Raw genomic sequence first — 20,813 nt, forward strand, 5'->3', positions numbered from 1 at the left:
TGGCCAGTCCTCTTCTGGTTGTGCCGGGTGGAGATTATAACAGAACATGGCCAAGATGTTCAAATGTTCATAAATGACCAGCATGGTCCAATAATAATAAGGCAGAACAGTTGAAACTGGAGCAGCAGCACGGCCAGGTGGACTGGGGACAGCAAGGAGTCATCATGTCAGGTAGTCCTGAGGCATGGTCCTAGGGCTCAGGTCCTCCGAGAGAGAGAAAGAAAGAATTAGAGAGAGCACACTTAAATTCACACAGGACACCGAATAGGACCGGAGAAGTACTCCAGATATAACAAACTGACCCTAGCCCACTGACACATAAACTACTGCAGCATAAATACTGGAGGCTGAGACAGGAGGGGTCAGGAGACACTGTGGCCCCATCCGAGGACACCCCCGGACAGGGCCAAACAGGAAGGATATAATCCCACCCACTTTGCCAAAGCACAGCCCCCACACCACTAGAGGGAAATCTTCAACCACCAACTTACCATCCTGAGACAAGGCTGAGTATAGCCCACAAAGATCTCCGCCACGGCACAACCCAAGGGGGGGGGGGGGGGGCGCCAACCCAGACAGGATGATCACACAAGTAGTTAAAGTTTCGAAAGTTGTCCGTGATGAGATTTGAACACGCAAACTTTGGGTTGCTAGATGTTCTTGTCATATCCACCCTGACTGACCACCCTAATTTCGTTTTTACTTTCTGTAACCATATCAAACGGCTTTTAGTTTACTATGTTACGCCTGTTCTATGAGACCAGCCTGCCATTTCTCGACCAACTACGCTTGTCCATTGCTGTGTTCAAAACCACAAGGAACTCTGAAAAATATGAAGGCAAATCATGATATTTTTTTTCTTCCGGTTGGAAAGTCAGAGCTCTAGAAAGAGGCCCGAGTTGGATGATTGTTCAAATCGATGTTTTTCCCAGCCAGAGCTAGTTTTCTTCCGATTTCCCAGCTGTTTTGAACCACTAGTCGGAAGTCAGAGATTTCCGAGTTCCCAGTTGATTTGAACGCGGCACATGTCCCGGATAAATGACGTCATAGCAGCTAGACGTATGTGCATGCGACGTTGGAAATTATAGCCAAAGTACATTTCTTCCGTTATAAAGACATTATGTGTAATAATTGTCTTTATACTGTGTGCGTCCACAATATGAATCCAGAAAGAACTACAACTTTATTTAAAATGCAATGGCTCAGTATGGATTTCTACTCTGTGTTTACATACACATTTCCCGCTATAATGACATCGGATGACAAGTCACGTATATGTGTCTTCATTGGTTTCTTGCGAGCTGGAAGCAGTCCAAAGCGGAAGTGCTCTTTCCCCAAACAGCAACAACAAAGTTACAATGTATCCATTCGATCATCGGATTGGCAGTTTCAGAATGTTGTCCATTGTTTTGTCAATGGCTATTGAAGTTATATATTATATATATATATGTTTTATAATGGGAAATAATGGACACCACAGTGCATTATTTTATAATAAAGATATGCCTACATTATTATGGCCATTTATGTGTATACACACAAAGTAGGTATATGCACAAGGCGATGATATTATGTATGTAATCATTATTTATGCAAACTAATTATGCCCTTTATCCTGCATGAAAGATAACACAAAAAAACTGTACAAAACAACTCGCAGGTAGGTTATGCTCCTGTCCAAAACTAGGCCTCACATGGCTCCAATGACAACTCGACAGCACAATAGCACATACAGTAGGACTACCAATAAAGTGCTCTTGCATAGAGTCCTCCTTTATATCACAGTTATTTAAGGTTAATGTTTTGATATCCAATAGCCCAATGATGTAGGCAGGGCCTAGGCTAAAGGGAGAAATAGGCTTGGCCTAATTCTATAGAATTCTAAATAATGGCAGAATATTGCCCTGATGAAAAATGCATGTAGGCTATACTTCGTCCAGGGTTATTACCAAATGTAATTATTTGTGTCCATAATAAAGAAGGCTAATGCTAAAAGCAGTGTTCACATATAAAGGGGGGAGGGCGAACTAGTGAGCGGAGATATAAGAGTTCGGGTTGTTGGCTGGGGCAGTTGTCGAGAGGTAGGCTAATGCAATTGTGTTACAAACCGAAAAAACTATGAAATCCGCCGTCGCAGCTGCCAAAACAACGGTAGCATGGTAGCTTTGGACTGGGGTTTGCAAGACGAGCGCCGATATCTACACATTACTGCAATTTTAACACCGAATTACTTATCCCCCTGATCGAGTCGGGTAAACCGCCGTCCGAGATGGGGAAGGAGGTTAATGGTGTTTCGCGGAGCCGGTTTGAGGTGAGTTTATAATATAGGAGATTGCTAGATAACAATTATTTTTGATTGGTGTTATGGTGTTTGTTAAACTGCGTCCATGGTTGCGCACCGCACCGATGCAGCTTCCGCAGTCAATGTTTGGATTAGGGCAAACATGTTGTTTTCAAGTATCGACAATATCTTGATTTCTTCAATAGCCTACCAGAATGTACAATTATTAAATGGGGTTATAGTTTCATATTTTGTGTTTATAAAGCATTCATAGGTTTCCGGGCTGATAAAAAAAAATGTGGATCCTATCCGAGCTTTCTCTTTGTGCCGTCAAAACAAAGACAATGGCACAAAAACAGACTTTTAGGCTTCACACTGATACGAAACCCTATATTTCCCATCGTTTTATAAACATAGAATGTGATAATATTCGGGCCTACTTCATCCTACTGTGTGACTGAGTTATTTCACAGAGTTTGTGAATTGGAATGTTGTCTTTGATCAGCTAGGGTTCTGTTGTGTAGACTCATGGCCGCTGCGGGTTGATTCTGCTACAGATGGGCCATTCGCTCGGCCACGACTCGGCAAGTCCACCACCACACTCCGAATATCAACAGCAAATACAACAATATATATATATATATATATATATGTTTTTAAAATCATACAGGCTATGATTTCCCTATAGATGTTTACGTTGACAGAAGCCTCGTGTTTTTTATGCAAGCGATCGTTATTCAACGTTGTGGCAAAGTTTTCGTCGCTTTATACGCAGCGATAAAGAATGCACCAAATGTGAAATATGGCTTTGGATAAATACAGTCTCATTAACAAATGCCGCCCGTGTGTGTTCACGCCGTGACATTGGTCTGTCTACCCTGAGCACTCTGTTGTTTAATCCTCATCTAGGCGGCGTGGGATTTGTGTGGTTTTATTTATTTTTAACAGTGCAACAGCTGACGACTCAGAAGATTCAGGCCGTACCTTCTGGCCTGACAAGCTGACATCTGCGGCAGATACGTGAGCTGGCTGTAGTTTACTAGCCAATAACAATGGACTTTAACGGTTTGGAGAGTAGAATTGAAATTGTGTTGCATTTATAGGCAGGCCTATTCTTCGTCACGCCCCTGTTTTTTAATGCATCAACATATTGCCTGTTGTCAAGTGGCCTAGTGTTGTTGATTGAAACCCTACAGTTAGAGAGAAAAACTATCTTGCTTTGTGCGTATTTCGTTTCCAAAGGGATGAGGTGTGTTGTCTTCAGCAATTCTTAGTGTGAATCAGTCAGTGAGCTCAGCTCCAATACTGTAACCACGGAAAGGCAACACATATCCCGTAAGTCTTGAGCATTTCAAACAGTTTTTCATAGACCAGAGCCAAAAATGTTATAATAATATAATTCTAGAAAGTAATTCATATCCAGATATATTCTTGATATGATTTCATATTCAAATAGTAGAGGAAAGTGAACAATTTGTACATTTAACTTTAAACCTATCATGCTGGGAAAGGATCCAAGTTATTTAAAAACGTCCTAAATAGAATGAGTATGATTGGAGATTCAAACATGATTTAGCCTTATTTCAAACCATTTGATATACAGCGCATTTGGAAAGTGTTCAGACCCATTTACTTTTTCCACACTTTGTTACGTTACAGCCTTATTCTAAAATGGATGAAAATATATATATATATCCTCATCAACCTACACACAATACCCCATAATGACAGTGAAAACATGATTTTAGAAATTTTAGCAAATTTATAAAAAATAAAAAAAACAACAGAAACCTTATTTACACAAGTATTCAGACCCTTTGCTATGAGACTCAACATTGAGCTCAGGTGCATCTTCTTTCCATTGATCATCCTTGAGATGTTTCTATAACTTGATTGGAGTCCACCTGTGGTAAATTCAATTGATTTGACATGATTTGGAAAGGCAACACACCTGTCTATACAAGGTCCCATAGTTGACAGTGCATGTCAGAGCATAAACCAAGCCATGAGTTAGAAGGAATTGTTTGTAGAGCTCTGAGACAGGATTGTGTCGAGGCACAGATCTGGGGAAGGGTACCAAAGCATTTCTGCAGCATTGAAGGTCCCCAAGAACACAGTGGCCTCCATCATTTTTAAATGGAAGAAGTTTGGAACCACCAAGACTCTTCCTAGGGCTGGCTGCCCGGCCAAACTGGGCAATCCGGGGAGAAGGGCAAGGGCAATCCGGGGAGAAGGGCATTGGTCAGGGACGTGACCAAGCACTCCACCAATCAGGCCTTTATGGTGGAGTGGCCAGACGTAAGCCACTCCTCAGTAAAAGGCACATAACAGCCCGCAAGGAGTTTGCCAAAAGGGATCTAAAGGTCTCTGACCACGAGGAACAAGATTATCTGGTCTGATGAAACCAAGATTGACCTCTTTGGCCTGAATGCCAAGTGTCACGTCTGGAGGAAACCTGGCACAATCCCTATGGTGAAGCAAGGTGGTGGCAGCATCATACTTTGGGGATGTTTTTCAGAGGCAAGGACTGGGAGACTAGTCAGGATTGAGGGAAAGATGAGCGACACGAAGTACAGAGATCCTTTATGAAAACCTGCAATGTAATCCATTTTAGAATAAGGCTGTAACCATTCAAGAAAAGGTACTTGTAATAATAACATACTCAAACCATAAGGGCAGTTCCACGGTAACGGAATTGTGTTGATTCAGATTTTTCACTTAAAATGTATACCCAACAAAAACCATTGATTTCAAAGTTTAACAAACATACAAGTTTATGCACAAGGACTACTTTTGAGAACAATTTACAATAACACATTTACTGGAAGAACTGTGCAGATGCAAAGTTTGGTGACAGAATTTCGGTAAAATTTCCGTGTCAACATTTTCCAGAAACTATAAACATCTGCTCCGAATTAAGATTCAACGATGTCTGTAGACAGAATGGAATGTCAGCTATGACATGACACATTGACTGAAACATCTCTTTTGATTATTAAGCTACAGCAAGTGAAGTGGATTTACACCCGGTAACGGAATTGCGGTAACAGAACTTCATCATGGGTCCCTGATCTGTACTACACAGAAATGCATAGTTATGGATATGAATGTCATTCTCTTCATAGTTCTGTGACCTAAATAGGTACACAAAGGTATAAATATGTAATAACCTCCTCTGCATATTTGGGTATTATTCTACACACCGGCTATTATTTTAATGAGCTCTGCCCCCAAACAAGACCAAATTTGGTTGGACCAAATCAAAACCAATCATAGACGTCTATGTTTCACAAGCTTGGACATTAAAAGTATAGTACAGCACAGTAGAGCTCAGTAAAGGACAGAACATTGGAGTATAGTTTACCATTGTAGCCAATTCAATTGCAGAAAATCACTTACCAATTACATTTTTTTTGGGGGGGGGGGGTTAATCACTTAATAAATTAACAAAACGTATATCAGTAAAAGTAACTTATTGATAGGTCTACCTTTACTTGTTACTTAAAGATATGTGGGTTTTTGGTAAAGGAATTTCAAGGCAAAAAAAAGTTATACAAAATGAAACATGTTGATATTAGTTGGCAGGGGTCTTTATTTACTTAAGCATTATTATTATGTATTTCTAATCTTTAAAAAAATATATTTTCTGGTAGATGTTTTCTAAGACCCCTTTTCCATCTGTTTGGCCTGAAATCAAAGCCGTTGCTTATTCTGAAATGTTTAGGATGGAAAATTGTTTAAAAATATGTGTATGCCTTAATTTCTCAAATATAGTCTTCGCTTTCATTTGACACCAGATTTGATATGCTCCTATGGACTTCACATGTTGGTGCTCATGGGTCCTTTTTACATGGAAATGACCAATAACTACTGTGGCCCAGCAAACCATGTAGCCTATATGCCCCAGGCCATGCTCATCTGGTTATTTTGTTAATGGCTGGGGATTATTTGACCTGTTGAGTAGTTCTCTGAAAGGCAAGCTGTCAGAGTGAATTTGCCCCAATCCAAAAGTAAAATGCCTGTCCTTTCCTGCTCCCTAGGAGTGTTGAAGTAAACAGGGATCGTAGGACAGGCTGAATGTACTATTGACCCAGTGCATCCACTGAATTTGTATTGTTAGTTAACGGAAAATAAATCATAGATTCACATTCAAAATATACATATATTGGAGGTCAGACTAACAGCAGACTCATGTTGACTTTGTCACAAAGTTGCTCAAGTCTCTACAAAGTGTATTCCTGTTTATGCTTGATATCTTTGTCATTACATGGACCACCAGCATGGTTCAGCATTACTGCATTTGACAGGTCCTATTCTGACTACAATACTCCTCCATTAAAAATAAAATAATAATATGCCATTTAGCAGACCAAAGTTATCCAAAGCGACTTACACAGACAGGCCAACTAAGATATTTGTTCCACTTATTGGTGTTTTGACCAATCACATCAGATCTTTTCATATATCTTTTTCAGAGCTGATCTAATTAGTCGAAAGACAAAATGAGCGAGAGCGAAATTTCAGATTATATATATATTTTTTAAATATCAGAATTGGGCTGCCTGTTGTAAATGCAGCCTTAGTCATACAACATTTGTTGTATGAGTGGCCCCAGGAATCAAAGATGAATACAATTGACTTACCCATTAAGTGCTTCATACTTGGACAAATTTAGGTTTGCTCCTAAATATGGGAAGTTTGCAAACTAGAGTAGGATACTGTTTTCCATGACATCACCTTTCGGTATATCAAGGGACTGAATATCTCATGGATCCTAATTATCTGTTTGTGGGTGTGTTAAAACACCTCTTCTGTAGTCACTGTTTGATTAGGAGACAGCAAATGTCTCCCTTCCCCTCCATCTCTCTTCATCGCACTCACTGTATCACCCCCTTTCTCCTGTCAAGCTTTGACATTGAACCTATCTCTACTGATGACAGTGATCGTTTATCATTGGTTATATGCTGGAGCTTTCCTTGGGGCGGGGCCAGAGAGAATAGAGGAAGTCTAGGCCAGTCCTGCTGTGAGCGACGGAGCCAGAGGAAGTTAACACACTCTTCTTCATCTCTTCCTCACAGATGTTCTCAAACAGCGACGAGGCCGTCATCAATAAGAAGCTGCCCAAGGAGCTGTTGCTACGGTAAGCGAGGGCTTTCCAATGACTGGGCCGTATGCACACACAGAATATGGCACGCCACATGCTCAACACCATCAAACATCTTAACCTGCCCAAAACACAGCCATGTACACTCTGATCCACCTGCTCCACACAACACAGCCACGGACAATTAACGAGGTTACATCGTGACACTTGAGCCATGAGCCACCTTAGAAACGAAGGGTCGCTATACCGGGGCTCTAGTGGTTTGGTCAACATCACCGACCAACTGCCATCTGCCACTCTCCCTCATGTGCCCCATCCCACTTACCCCAATTTCCCCTCCCCCCAAATGCTAAAACTAATTAAACACAGATGGTCTGGGCTATAAAACATTGAAATCGATTAGGCAAAGAAGAAAAAGTAAAAAGCCCCCGAGCAAACAGAAAATGGAGGCCATAACTCAAGCCTGGGTCTCACTAGCAGAACGGTCTGGGATAGAGGTGCTGACGGTTGGGGGTGTGCTGAAGGTGCAGGGGCCACAGACTGAGCTCTGATTTACTAGGGCTTTTGGGTTAGGGGCAGGCTTGCCGAGGCCAATTGCAACATTATACTCACCCTACATCACACTGGGCTGCAGAGTGCAATGTGTTTCTTATGAATCCATCACACATGCATATCTATTCTTGAAGGGCATAGGCAGTATTCACACTCCTTGACTCCTTCCACATTTTGTGTTACAGCTTGAATTTAATATGGATAACATTTAGATGTTTTTTGTCACTGGCCTACACACAATACCTAATAATGTCAAAGTGGAATTGTTTTTTGAAATGTTTACAAATTAATACAAATGAAAAGCTGAAAAGTCTTGACTAAGTATTCAACCCCTTTGTTATGGGAAGCCTAAATAAGTTCAGGAGTTAAAATGTCTTATCGAGTGACATGCTTTGCATGGACTCAATCTGTGTGCAATAATAGTTTTTAACATGATTTTTGAATGACTACCTCATCTCTATCCCACACATACAATTATCTGTAAGGTCCCTTAGTCAAGCAGTGAATTTCAAACACAAATTCAACCACAAATACCAGAGGTTTTCCAATGACTCGCAAAGAAGGCTACCTATTGGTAGATGAGTAAAGCATTTTAAAAAGCAGGCATTGAATATCCCTTTGAGAATGGTGAAGTTATTAATTACACTTTGGATGTTGTTTCAATCCATCCGGTCACTACAAAGATACAGGCGACCTTCCTAACTCAGTTGCCAGAGAGGAAGGAAACTGCTCAGGAATTTCACCATGTCGCCGGTGGTGACTTTAAAACAGTTAGAGTTTAATGGCTGTGATAGGGGAACTGCGGATGGATCAACAGCATTGCAGTTACTCCACAATACTAACTTAATTTTAGAGTGAAAAGGAAGCCTGTACAGAATACAAAAATGTAAAAACATGCATCCTGTTTGCAACAAGGCATTAAAGTAATAATGCAAAAACTGTGGCAAAGCAATTCACTTTTTGTCCGGAATACAAAGTGTTATTTTTGCGGCCAATACGTTACTGAGTACCACTCTACATATTTTCAAGCATAGTGGTGGCTGCATCATGTTATGGGTATGCTTGTAATCATTAAGGTCTGGGGAGTTTTTCAGGATAAAAAATTAATGAATGGAGTTAAGCACAGGCAAAATCCTAGATGAATTCACCTTTCTGCAGGACAATAACCTAAAACACAAGGCCAAATCTACGCTGGTGTTGCTTACCAAAAAGACAGTGACTTAAATCTACTTGAAAATCTATGGCAAGACCTGAAGATTCACAGCTGCAATTGCTAAATTGTAAAATGTTATTCTATTGACTTAGGGGTGTGAATACTTATGTAAATGAGAATTTAATAAATGTTGAATTCTGACTGAAACACAACAATGTGGAAAAAGTCAAGGGGTATGAATACTTTATGAAGGCACTGGTACACTACCTACATACATACGTACCGTACCAGTCAAAAGTTTGGACACACCTACTCATTCCAGGGTTTTTCTTTTTACTATTTTCTACATTGTAGAATAATAGTGAAGACATCAAAACTATGAAATAACACATATGGAATCATGTAGTATCCAAAAAAGTGTAAAACAAATCCAAATATATTTTCTATTTGAGTTTCTTTTTAAAGTAACCACCCTTTGCCTTGACAACTTTGCACACTCTTGGCATTCTCTCAACCAGCTTCACGAGGGAGTCACCTGGAATGCATTTCAATTAACAGGTGTGCCTTGTTAATTCGTGGAATTTCTTTCCTTCTTATTGCGTTCGAGCCAATCAGTTGAGTTGTGACAAGGTAGAGGTGGTATACAGAAGATGGCCCTGTTTGGTAAAAGACCAATTCCATATTATGGCAAGAACAGCTCAAATAAGCAAAGAGAAACGACAGTCCATCATTATTTTAAGAAAGGTCAGTCAAAACGGAACATTTCAAGAACTTTAGGTATCTTTATGTGCAGTTGCAAAAACCATTAAGCTCTATGACGAAACTGTCTCTCATGAGGACCGCCACAGGAAAGGAAGACCCAGAGTTACCTCTGCTGCAGAGGATATGTTCATTAGAGTTACCAGCATCAGAAATTACAGCCCAAATAAATGCTTCAGAGTTCAAGGAACAGACCCATCTCAACATCAACTGTTCAGAAGAGACTGCATGAATCAGGCCTTCATGGTTGAATTGCTGCAAAGAAATCACTACTACAGGACACCAATAAGAAGAAGAGACTTGCTTGGACAAAGAAACAAAAGCAAAGGACATTAGACCGATGGAAATCGGTCCAAATGTGAGATTTTTGGTTCCAGCCGCTGTGTCTTTGTGAGACGCAGAGTAGGTGAATGGATGCTCTCTGCATGTGTGGTTCCCACCGTGAAGCATAGAGGAGGAGGTGTGTGGGTGCTTTGCTGGTGACACTTCCAGTGATTTATTTAGAATTCAAGGCACACTTAACCAGCATGGCTACCACAGCATTCTGCAGTGATACGCCATCCCATCTGGTTTGCGCTTAGTGGGACTATGATTTAATTTATTTTTCAACCGGACAATGACCCAACACACCTCCAGGCTGTGTAAGGGCTATTTGACCAAGAAGGAGAGTGATGTATTGCTGAATCAGATGACCTGGCCTCCACAATCACCTGACCTCAACCCAATTGAGATGGTTTGGGATGAGTTGGACCGCAGAGTAAGGGAAAAACGGCCAACACATGCATTCCAGGTGAAGCTGGTTGAGAGAATGCCAAGAGTGTGCAAAGCTGTGAAGGCAAAGGGTGGCTACTTTGAATAATCTAAAATACACATTTGTTGGTTATTACATGATGTGGTATTTCATAGTTTTGATGTCTTCACTATTCTACAATGTAGAAAATAGTAAAAAATAAAGAAGAAATCTTGAATGAGTTGGTGTGTCCAAACTTTTGATTGGTATTGTATGTACGTACACACTGAGTATACCAAACATTAGGAACACCTTCCTAATATTTAGTTGCACCCACCTTTTTCCCCTCAGAACAGCCTCAATTCGTCGGGGCACGGACTCTACAAGGTGTCGAAAGCGTTCCAAAGTGGCGCTGGCCCATGTTGACTCCGGTGCTTCTCACAGTTGTCAAGTTGGCTGGATGTCCTTTGGGTGGTGGACCATTGTTGATACACAAACTGTTGCGTTGCAGTTCTCGACATAAACCGGTGCTCCTGGCAACTACTGTCATACTCCGTTCAAAGGCACCTTTTTTGTCTTGCCCATACACCCTCTGAATGGCACACATTCTCAATTGTCTTAAGGCTTAAAAATCCTTCTTTAACCTGTCTCCTCCCCTTCATCTTCACTGATTTGAAGTGGATTTAACGAGTGACAAATGAGGGATCATATCTTACACCTGGATTCACATGGTCAGTCTGTCATGGGAAGAGGTGTTTTTAACGTTTTGTGTGTAATGCCCCACCACACAATCTCTCTCTGCAAAAGTAAATATTTATCTAGACTTCAAACACGATAACCATAGTAGAGTTAACATAAAATCACACACACAATCATAAGTGTCATATGCTCATCAAACATAAAGTGGCATACATAGCAGAGTTCTTGGTGTAATTATAGGGTCGAACAGGGATTCTGGGTAGAGCCTTGTATACATAGAGGGCTCTGGTTCTGATTCTGGGTACCAGGGGTTTTGAACCATCCCTGTCTGTGTTCCAGAATCTTCTCCTTTCTGGATGTGGTGACACTCTGTCGCTGTGCCCAGGTCTCACGGGTGAGTTTGTTTCTGAAGTGTGTATTTGGTTCAGTGTGAGTGTGTGTGTGTAATTATGTGTTGGACAGAATAGTGAAACCAGTGAAGTTGACCTTGTGCCCCTCTCTCCCTCAGTCGTGGAATGTGCTCGCCCTGGACGGCAGTAATTGGCAGAGGATTGACCTTTTCGACTTTCAGAGAGATATTGAGGTCAGGAAGTCTCGCATAAACCTTCTTTTTCCTCACCTCTTCTCTCTCCTATCCTCTCCATCTCCTCCTCACCTGCCATTTATTATTTTCTTTCTGTCTTGCTATCTTTTATGGAAACAAAGTGGACATTCATGGCTGTGACCTTATAAACACAAACAACATTGACTTTAAACCCACATACCGTGATTATCTAAGATTTGAATTCAGGACCGTAGCAGTTGATTGTCTACCAAAGGAAAGTTTGATTAGACTACTATTGATGTTGTGCGTTCACCACAATCAATGCCATGTACTGCATGTCAATCTATTGACCTTGTCACTGTATGGATGACCACAGATGACCATTTAAAGGCATTTGAAGGGTATGACTGATGTATTCACACGTGACAAGTTTAGTACATTGCCATAATCAACAACGCCAGGTCAAGTATAATCATGTCTGCCAGCAATAGTAAGACAGACACTCAACAGGCTCTGCGAAATTGGTTCAAGTCAAGCAGTCAGTGTTTACAAAGATGGTTGAGTTTAGCCTAAACAGGTAGACTCCTACCCTATGCTCCTGCCACATGTGTTTTTGCATGTATGTGAAAGTGAAGATGATAAAACAGATTCCTCCTCAGATTATGATAGGTGTTTGTGTCCGTGTGTTGCAGGGGCGAGTGGTGGAGAACATCTCGAAACGATGTGGGGGATTCCTGAGGAAGTTGAGTCTGCGGGGCTGTCTGGGGGTGGGGGACAGCGCTCTGAGGTGAGGACTGACTGGGAATCAGGCCTAGACTGGGCACTCTTGGCACTGAGTAGGGTAAGGGGAGGAGATTTATGTGGGAGCTGGAGGGCAAGTACACACACTCCAGTGCAAATATGTCTGTTCCTGTTTGTTTTTCAACAGAACCTTCTCCCAGAACTGCAGGAATATTGAGCTGCTTAGTTTGAATGGCTGCACCAAGATTACTGACAGGTATTTGCAGACATTTATGCCTTGTTTTTTTTGTCTAGTATACTTCTATTTTGCTAATGTACTAAAGTGTTACATTATTATACATGTAAGCCTCTTGCCTCTTTCTCTTGCATGCAGCACATGTAATAGCCTCAGTAAGTTCTGTCCCAAGCTCAAGCACTTGGACCTCGCCTCCTGTACCTCAATCACCAACCTGTCACTCAAAGCACTCAGGTGAGGGGTCTCTCTTTCTCCCACTCATACTGTCAGCATTCCTGGAAAAACCTTGTCACTCACCTTTTGGTGATTTGATTGTAGTCATCCCTCTTCGTGACAGTTTGTTGACTCTAGAACTAATATAAGCCATTCAAAATATCCTGGGACTTTTTTTGAGATGCAAGGTTTTTCCAGGACTCCAACAATACTCGCACGCACACACTGGGGAGTCTCCTCAGCAGGAGCAGATGGTTGCATCTGTTGTACAAGTGTAGGGTGATCAGGTTATTCAGGGGATGTGCATAAATATGGGACACATTTGCTGTTGTTTTGCCGGCTTTTTATCTAATATCTATGTCGTGGTCTGACCCATTTTCTTCCCCTGCAGCGAGGGCTGTCCTCTGTTAGAGCAGCTTAACATCTCGTGGTGTGACCAGGTGACTAAGGATGGCATCCAGGCCTTGGTACGATGCTGTCCCGGACTCAAAGGCCTTTTCCTCAAGGGCTGCACACAGGTAGGGCCAGGGCAAAGGGCAACAATCGGGTCCGCTAGAGATGGAACCATTAAAAAGCATAAGGTCTCTACCTCAGTCTAAGCAAGGTGCGTGAACAGAAGAAGAGACTGGATGTGTGAGAGGTATTCAGACACCCTTGCAGGTGAAAGGAACAAACGGATCGCGTATGATTAGTATTGTAGCCAGGAGGATGAGGCATTAAGATATAGGTAGACTGAATGGCTGACTGAGGGGAGAGGGGCTTAGCTAGTCTAGATATGAGACCAGGGCTAATGTTTGTATTGCAAGCAGTGTGATGGGGATGGTAGATCCAAACAGCAGGTAGGACATTTAGTTGCAGGTGGGGGTTAGCTAGCTAGCTCATTGGTGGGGTTACCTTGGTGCACTGCTAATGGGATTTAAAATGACACCTCTCTCTCTATCTCTCGCTCTCGCTTCTTTCCATCTCCACCTATTAACTAGTTGGAGGATGAAGCACTGAAGCACATTGGTGCACACTGTCCAGAGCTGGTCACTCTCAACTTACAGACGTGTTCGGTAAGCAAGCACCTCTTTCAGTGTTTAGGTCACATAACAGCAAAACCTGCTGATCTCACAGCTCCAAAATAAAGTGAGTGTCTCGCTTGATATTTCAGCACCCATCATGTTTGGGGCTGAATGCTTTGTTGTGGTGGGTTGGGGGCTTGTAACTCCTGAATAGGCTTGTCATTGAGAAATGATGAATCTCTAATAGCTGTTGTGGCCATCCATATGGAAGGTAAATGAGTCATGTCCTGCCTCTCCTTTGCTGTTTTTTTTTTTTGGCGGACTGAGGGGAATTTCTTGTGTACAAGGCTGCTCAGTCAGTCTGCATTCTGCCCTGCAGTAGAGGGACTAGTGTGGACTGAGGCCTGCCCTGCCATGTAACCTACATAACGAATAGCGTGTGAAATGCACCCAGACAACACATTTGTTTCTCTGGCATCCTCTTTATTTGTGTCTCCAAATTCCCTTCCTGTTACGTCTACACCCCAAATGTCTCTCTCTCCCTCCCTCTTTCCTTCCTTATCTCCTTCTCAATGTCTCCCATCTTTCAGCAGCTCCCTCTTCTTTTTCCTCTTTTTCATCCTCTGTCCTCTCTCTCTTTTTACACCTGTGCTTTCTCTGTGTGGCTCCCCCTCGCAACTTTCTGCAATCTTGTAAGATCAGAACTACAGAGGGAAAAGAGATGAAAATATATCATAAAAAACATGATATGATTCTCATTCCATGTTCTGAGGTGGATATTGATAGCCTTCGGCATTAGTTATGGTATTATTATGTTCATTTTGTTAATGGTGTTATAGCTGTTTGATTCCGTGGAAGTTCTGCTAGTGACCCGTGCTTGTTTCCCTCTGAGCAGCAGATCACAGACGAAGGTCTCATTACTATATGCCGGGGCTGTCACCATCTGCAGTCGCTGTGTGTCTCAGGTTGTGCCAACATCACAGACGCCATCCTCCACGCCTTGGGACTGAACTGCCCGCGCCTCAGGTTGGTACTCCCTCTGCTCCTAGTCCACCTCACCCCCAACCCCTGCTCCAACCCCTCCACACTGGTCTCAGGTGTCCACGCCACCCATCCCTGCTTCTAACCACTGTTCACTCCAAATACCACCAGAAACTCCATACAACCCTTCATTCATTAAGACTCAATTACACCCCGCTCTCCTTTCTGGTTAGTGCCCAAGTTAACCCACCTTGTATTTCCTCAGACACGTCAGTACATAGCAGTTAACCTGATCATAACAGGATATCCTGTCTCCTTTCAGAATATTAGAGGTGGCTCGCTGCTCTCAGCTCACAGATGTGGGCTTCACTACACTAGCAAGGGTGAGTGTGGAAACTGACGCAGATCACACACACACATCTCTGACATACACTACCATTCAAAAGTTTGGGGTCACTTAGAAATGTCCTTGTTTTTGAGAAAAGCAAAGCATTTTTTGGTCCATTTTAAAATAACATCAAATTGATCAGAAATGCAGTGTAGACATTGTTAATGTTGTAAATGACTATTGTAGCTGGAAACAGCATATTTTTTATGGAATATCTACATAGGTGTACAGAGGCCCATTATCAACAACCATCACTCCTGTGTTCCAATGGCACGTTGTGTTTGCTAATCCAAGTTTATAATTTTAAAAGGCTAATTGATCATTAGAAAACCCTTTTACAGTTATGTTAGCACAGCTAAAAACTGTTGTACTGATTTAATGAAGCAATAAAACTGGCCTTCTATAGACTAGTTGAGTATCTGGAGCATTTGTGGGTTCGATTACAGGTTCAAAATGGCCAGAAACAAAGAACTTACTTCTGAAACTCGTCAGTCTATTCCTGTTCTGAGAAATGAAGGCTATTCCATGCGAGAAATTGCCAAGAGACTTGGCATCCCGGAGTCGCCTCTTCACTGTTGACGTTGAGACTGGTGTTTTGCAAGTACTTTTTAATTAAGCTGCCAGTTGAGGACTTGTGAGGCGTCTGGTTCTCAAACTAGACACTCGAATGTACTAGTCCTCTTGTTCATTTGTGCACCGGGGCCTCCCACTCCTCTTTCTATTCTGGTTAGAGACAGTTTTCGCTGTTCTGTGAAGGGAGTAGTACACAGCGTTGTAAGTTCTTTGTTTCTGGCCATTTTGAACCTGTAATCGAACCCACAAATGCTGATGCTCCAGATACTTAACTAGTCTAAAGAAGGCCAGTTTTATTGCTTCTTTAATCAGTACAACAGTTGTCAGCTCTGCTAACATAATTGCAAAAGGGTTTTCTAATGATCAATTAGCCTTTTAAAATGATAAACTTGGATTAGCTAACACAACGTGCCATTGGAACGCAGGAGTGATAGTTGCTGATAATGGGCCTCTGTACACCCATGTAGATATTCCATAAAAAATCTGCTGTTTCCAGCTACAATAGTCATTTACAACATTAACAATGTCTACACTGCATTTCTGATCAATTTAATGTTATTTTAAAATGGACAAAAAATGTTTGCTTTTCTTTCAAAAACAAGAACATTTCTAAGTGACCCCAAACATTTGAATGGTAGTGTACATGTGTTGTCTTACGTTTTTTTTTTTTTTTTTTTTTTTCCTGGCAGAATTGTCATGAGCTGGAAAAAATGGACCTGGAAGAGTGTGTGCAGGTGAGCTAGCCTGCGCAACACGCACGTTCCCACACACACTAACATACCTTGTAGCACCATCCACCAGAAGGATACGTTTGTTTATGTCTCTCCCCAGATCACGGACGGCACACTTATCCAGTTGTCCATCCACTGCCCTCATCTGCAAGTTCTGGTGAGCACGAGCTAATGGCTTCTATCCTAGGAGCTTGTCTCAAACATGCTTTGTTCAATTTAAATTCTATGAAATACATGTCGGAAAAACTTGTTTCTTAGATAATCCACAGTCACGTGGTGTTAATAACAAAATAAACCCAATGTGTTCGGTGACTGTAGTATTGCTGTTCTTAACTGTTCCCTGGTCGTTGTTATGGTCTCTCTCTCAGAGCCTGTCTCACTGTGAGCTGATTACTGACGATGGCATCAGACATCTGGGAAGCGGGCCCTGTGCCCACGACCGGCTGGAGGTGATCGAGCTGGACAACTGCCCCCTGATCACGGACGCCTCGCTGGAGCACCTGAAGACCTGCCACAGCCTGGACCGCATCGAGCTCTACGACTGCCAGCAGATCACCCGCGCAGGCATTAAGAGACTAAGGGTAGGCACTGGTGCTACATTGTACATTGCGGCTTATGCGTAGTGCACAGGCACACAGATTACAGTAAATGAATGAACATTTCTTAGATGCGTTTGTATATACCCTTACACCAACGCTTGTCTTTTTTATCTCTTTCTCTCCAGACCCATCTACCTAACATCAAAGTGCACGCGTATTTCGCCCCCGTCACCCCACCCCCCTCGGTTGGGGGGAGTCGCCAGAGATTCTGTCGCTGCTGTATCCTGCTATGATGTGAAGACTGCGCCCCCACCCCCCTTCAGCCCAACTTCTGCCCCTCCACCCAACCTGGCTCGGCCTGGTCCGATCCGGCCTCAAGGTATACATGCTGGTGTGCCCCCCCGATTGGAGCTGCAGAGAGAGGGAGAGAGCCCATCCACCACAGGGTCTGGGAAGAACCTTCCCAACGACATTACCAAACACACTCACAACGGCCTTTGTCAAACACACAAATAAACACACACACATCACCACAGATGAACATCAGTACATTCCCTGCTGTCCCCAGGCCCATGTTCTAAAGACCACCCAGCATTGCAGGGAGGATTACATAATAGAACCACTGCTGTTTACAGATTAGGCTCCTAATACACTGTATGGACTACATGAAGGTAGGGCTCACTTGATACAAGGTTCCCTATGGACTACTATGACCTTTTACTAAAGGATCAGAAAGATGGGTTTGGATAAGAAACTCACATCCAATGTGGGTGTTGGGAGGATAACCAGAAACATGGCTAGAGCTACTATGAGGATATTGGTTTGGTAGAAATGCCCTCAGAATCTTTCAACGACTGTCAAGCTACCTCTAGACATAACTGCACTTCAATGTGAGTAGCTCTTTGTTAGCCTCTGGTTCCAGACTGCCCACTCCCAACCAAACGTTTTATTTTTAATTTTTTGCTAAAGATCCGTTTCCATTGGCACTTTGAAGTCAACCCAGGATGGGCTGGCCTTGGTGGCTGGCTGAAATTGTTTCCACTGCCTCCAAAGAATAAATTATGTCATGTTGCTAGGTATTCAATATGTGACTGCAGCTGGCTTCGCTAATGTTGCTAACTGGCAAGATGTTGAAGAATTTAAATTCACCCTCACAATGCTGTAACTAACTTTAACCCATACTCCTGTCAGTGCTAGCCATACTCAGAACCATGTATTTAGCTTGCTAACTAGCTAAACGGTTAGCGTCGCTATTGGCTAGCTAACTAATCAAGCAAACCAGACTGCAGGTTTGAGTGTTTTTATTTATTTATTTATATATTTTTATACAACAGATTTGATATGATGTAGCTAGCTAGCTTTCAATACGAACTGGCCAGCTAAAATTCCTGCTAGCTACAGTAGCTTGTTTTAACTCTTGATTTGCTAGCTAATAATGGTAGCTAGCATTTTAGGGCTGACTGTTGTCATAAAAGTTTATTGTGGAATGCAAAAATTAATGGATCCAGCTGTGGTGGCAATTCGTGTCATGTCTGACTACTGCAGTACTGCTTGTCCATGTGCTAACTAGCAGCGCACACACCTAGATGAGCTGCTCAACGTTGTCACCATCCAGCGGTGATTTTATTTTTTATTTACTGCGTCACCAGCCTGAATTCTAAACGCGCTAGCACCAGGTGTGAAACTGGGCTGTGCTGGTTCGAATTTGAGAATTCCATTCGAACATCTCTATTTTGGCCCTGATTTTAAGTGCCAGTGGAAAGGGGTTTAATTTAACAGAGTCCTGGTGTCTTCGACAGCAATTAAACAGCCCCCCCACACACACACAAATATATTGTAAATACAGTGGGTAGTAGTTATTTTTCTCTAGTCTCAAAGTAGCTACAGCTTAGTGCAGGCCTGCTAGAGGGTATGCTGAGTTTATCCAGCAAAATGATGACACTTTTTAAAGAGTCTCTATGACTCACCTAATAGTTTACTGCCAAATGACAACACACACTTGCACATACACGTGCGCACACACAGCTCAATACCTCCCCCTTCCCCTCTCTCTGTTACAATCAGAAGCTTCATTGTACAAAAAAAAAAAGAGAAAAGCAAATATTTTTCTAAAAAGGACACCAATTGAGACTTACACGTGGGGACTTGAGAAGATGCCAAATGTTGCATGTAACAATTCTAGTTTTTTAAATCTAAATGTAATATATGTAAGTACTGTGGAAATCCAGCGCCGCGGCCAGCTAAACCACACCACAGACCATGGTGTGAAGGAGAGATTTACGTCAATGGGTCTCGCACTATGTTAAGCCAAACACATACTGTACACACACAGGTGTGTTTTTGTGTATGTGTGTGAGAGAATGTTCCGGGGCTATGGCGAGTAGTTTGGACAGTGAACCATCAGCAGTTCTGGATTTTTGGAGACATAATAAACCAGGCCCCTGCAAGCTAGTCTTAGCAACAACAAAATATTGAATAGAGACCCAAACACATAAAATAAAAAAAGATTGACGTCACTGTGAGTTTGCGATGCCAGACAGACCAGGAGGACGGAAAGAAAAAGCCAACCGAAAACAAAGTATCTGTATTTTCATTTTGTTGCTTTTAGTCTTTTTTTCCCCCCTTGGTGATGAACATTCTTGATGAATGCGAGCTGGCGAACCACACATGGGTAGGAGGAGATGCCCAGTGTTGCTTGCGGGCACCAGGATCTGGTCAGTGACAGTAATGCCCCTTCAACTCCCATGAGGCCATGCAGGGGAGAGGGTGAAAGTGGAGTTGACCCTGCACCAGCGCAGCGCCCTTCTCTCTCTGCCTGGGACCAGTGACGTGGGACGAGGAGGGGCCGCTGGAATTGGATAGGTGCGGTCACTAAACAAGGAAGTCGTTTGGAATCTTGACCTGGAGTGAGCTGAGCGCACAACACTGGCCTGCTGACAGATGTTGGAGTGCAGGGATATGTGTCCCAACTCCACGACTACCACCTTACCAAAAGACTTTGACCCCTGTTCATGAGTTTCAAAGCCTTTCATTTGGATCCTTCCTCCTCTACCACACTTTAACCTTCTCTGTTTTCTGTCTCTCCTCTTCTATTCTCTGTTCTGTTTTTCTTTTTATAGTTGAGTCTTTTTTTAGCCTTTTCTGTTCAAGTTGGTGACTTCTACATCTCGTTCTCACCCCTCCCCCCTCTTTTTTGTTTGGTGTGTTTTGGGGTGGGGCTGTTTTTGTTTTGCATTCAGTCATGAGTTCAGTGTTTTCCCCAGTTAAGTTTGAGCCCTCTTGCAGTCCTTGGTTTTTGGTCTTATGGAGTTTGTGTTCTATTACGAGTTCTTGTTACCTAATGTCCAGAGTGTAGCCTTTGTACAGGGGGAAGGGTTGGAGACAGTGCAATTTGTAAAATAAGTTGATGACGAGTCGGTGAGGTTGCTTTTATGTATAATGGATGTTATACAACATATTGAATGTGTTGCCATGAAGGCGTTGTCTGGGAACGTTGGAGGGGGGGGGGGGGGTTAGGGCCTAGGTTGTGTGCTGATGTAGCAGAAACAGATTCCTCTCCTGATGTGCTTTCCCTTTACTTGTTATG

At 42.5% G+C, this 20,813-nt stretch overlaps 1 protein-coding gene across 1 annotated transcript; it reads left to right on the forward strand.

Moving 5' to 3' along the window:
- Positions 1-1,692: 1,692 nt before the first annotated feature.
- On the forward strand, positions 1,693-19,323 carry LOC110538170 (F-box/LRR-repeat protein 20). The gene is made up of 15 exons (XM_021624807.3): positions 1,693-2,311; positions 7,360-7,421; positions 11,618-11,672; positions 11,787-11,861; positions 12,515-12,609; positions 12,751-12,819; positions 12,937-13,032; positions 13,403-13,529; positions 13,992-14,066; positions 14,911-15,041; positions 15,319-15,379; positions 16,647-16,691; positions 16,789-16,845; positions 17,057-17,269; positions 17,413-19,323. Exons 1-15 carry the CDS (start codon positions 2,270-2,272, stop codon positions 17,518-17,520), a joined length of 1,311 nt encoding a protein of 436 aa, XP_021480482.1. The 5' UTR covers positions 1,693-2,269; the 3' UTR covers positions 17,521-19,323.
- The last annotated feature ends 1,490 nt before the right edge of the window (positions 19,324-20,813 follow it).

This window comes from Oncorhynchus mykiss, chromosome 12 (genome assembly GCF_057628025.1).
Source record: "Oncorhynchus mykiss isolate SJ-2025 chromosome 12, ASM5762802v1, whole genome shotgun sequence".
NCBI classification, from domain to species: Eukaryota; Metazoa; Chordata; class Actinopteri; order Salmoniformes; family Salmonidae; genus Oncorhynchus; species Oncorhynchus mykiss.

Coding starts and splice junctions, on each gene's coding strand:
- LOC110538170 (XM_021624807.3), top strand. CDS start 2,270: ATGGGGAAGGAGGTTAATGGTGTTTCGCGGAGCCGGTTTGAG. Junction 13,033..13,402: donor CTGTCACTCAAAGCACTCAG/GTGAGGGGTCTC, acceptor CTTCCCCTGCAG/CGAGGGCTGTCCTCTGTTAG. Junction 13,530..13,991: donor TCCTCAAGGGCTGCACACAG/GTAGGGCCAGGG, acceptor CCTATTAACTAG/TTGGAGGATGAAGCACTGAA.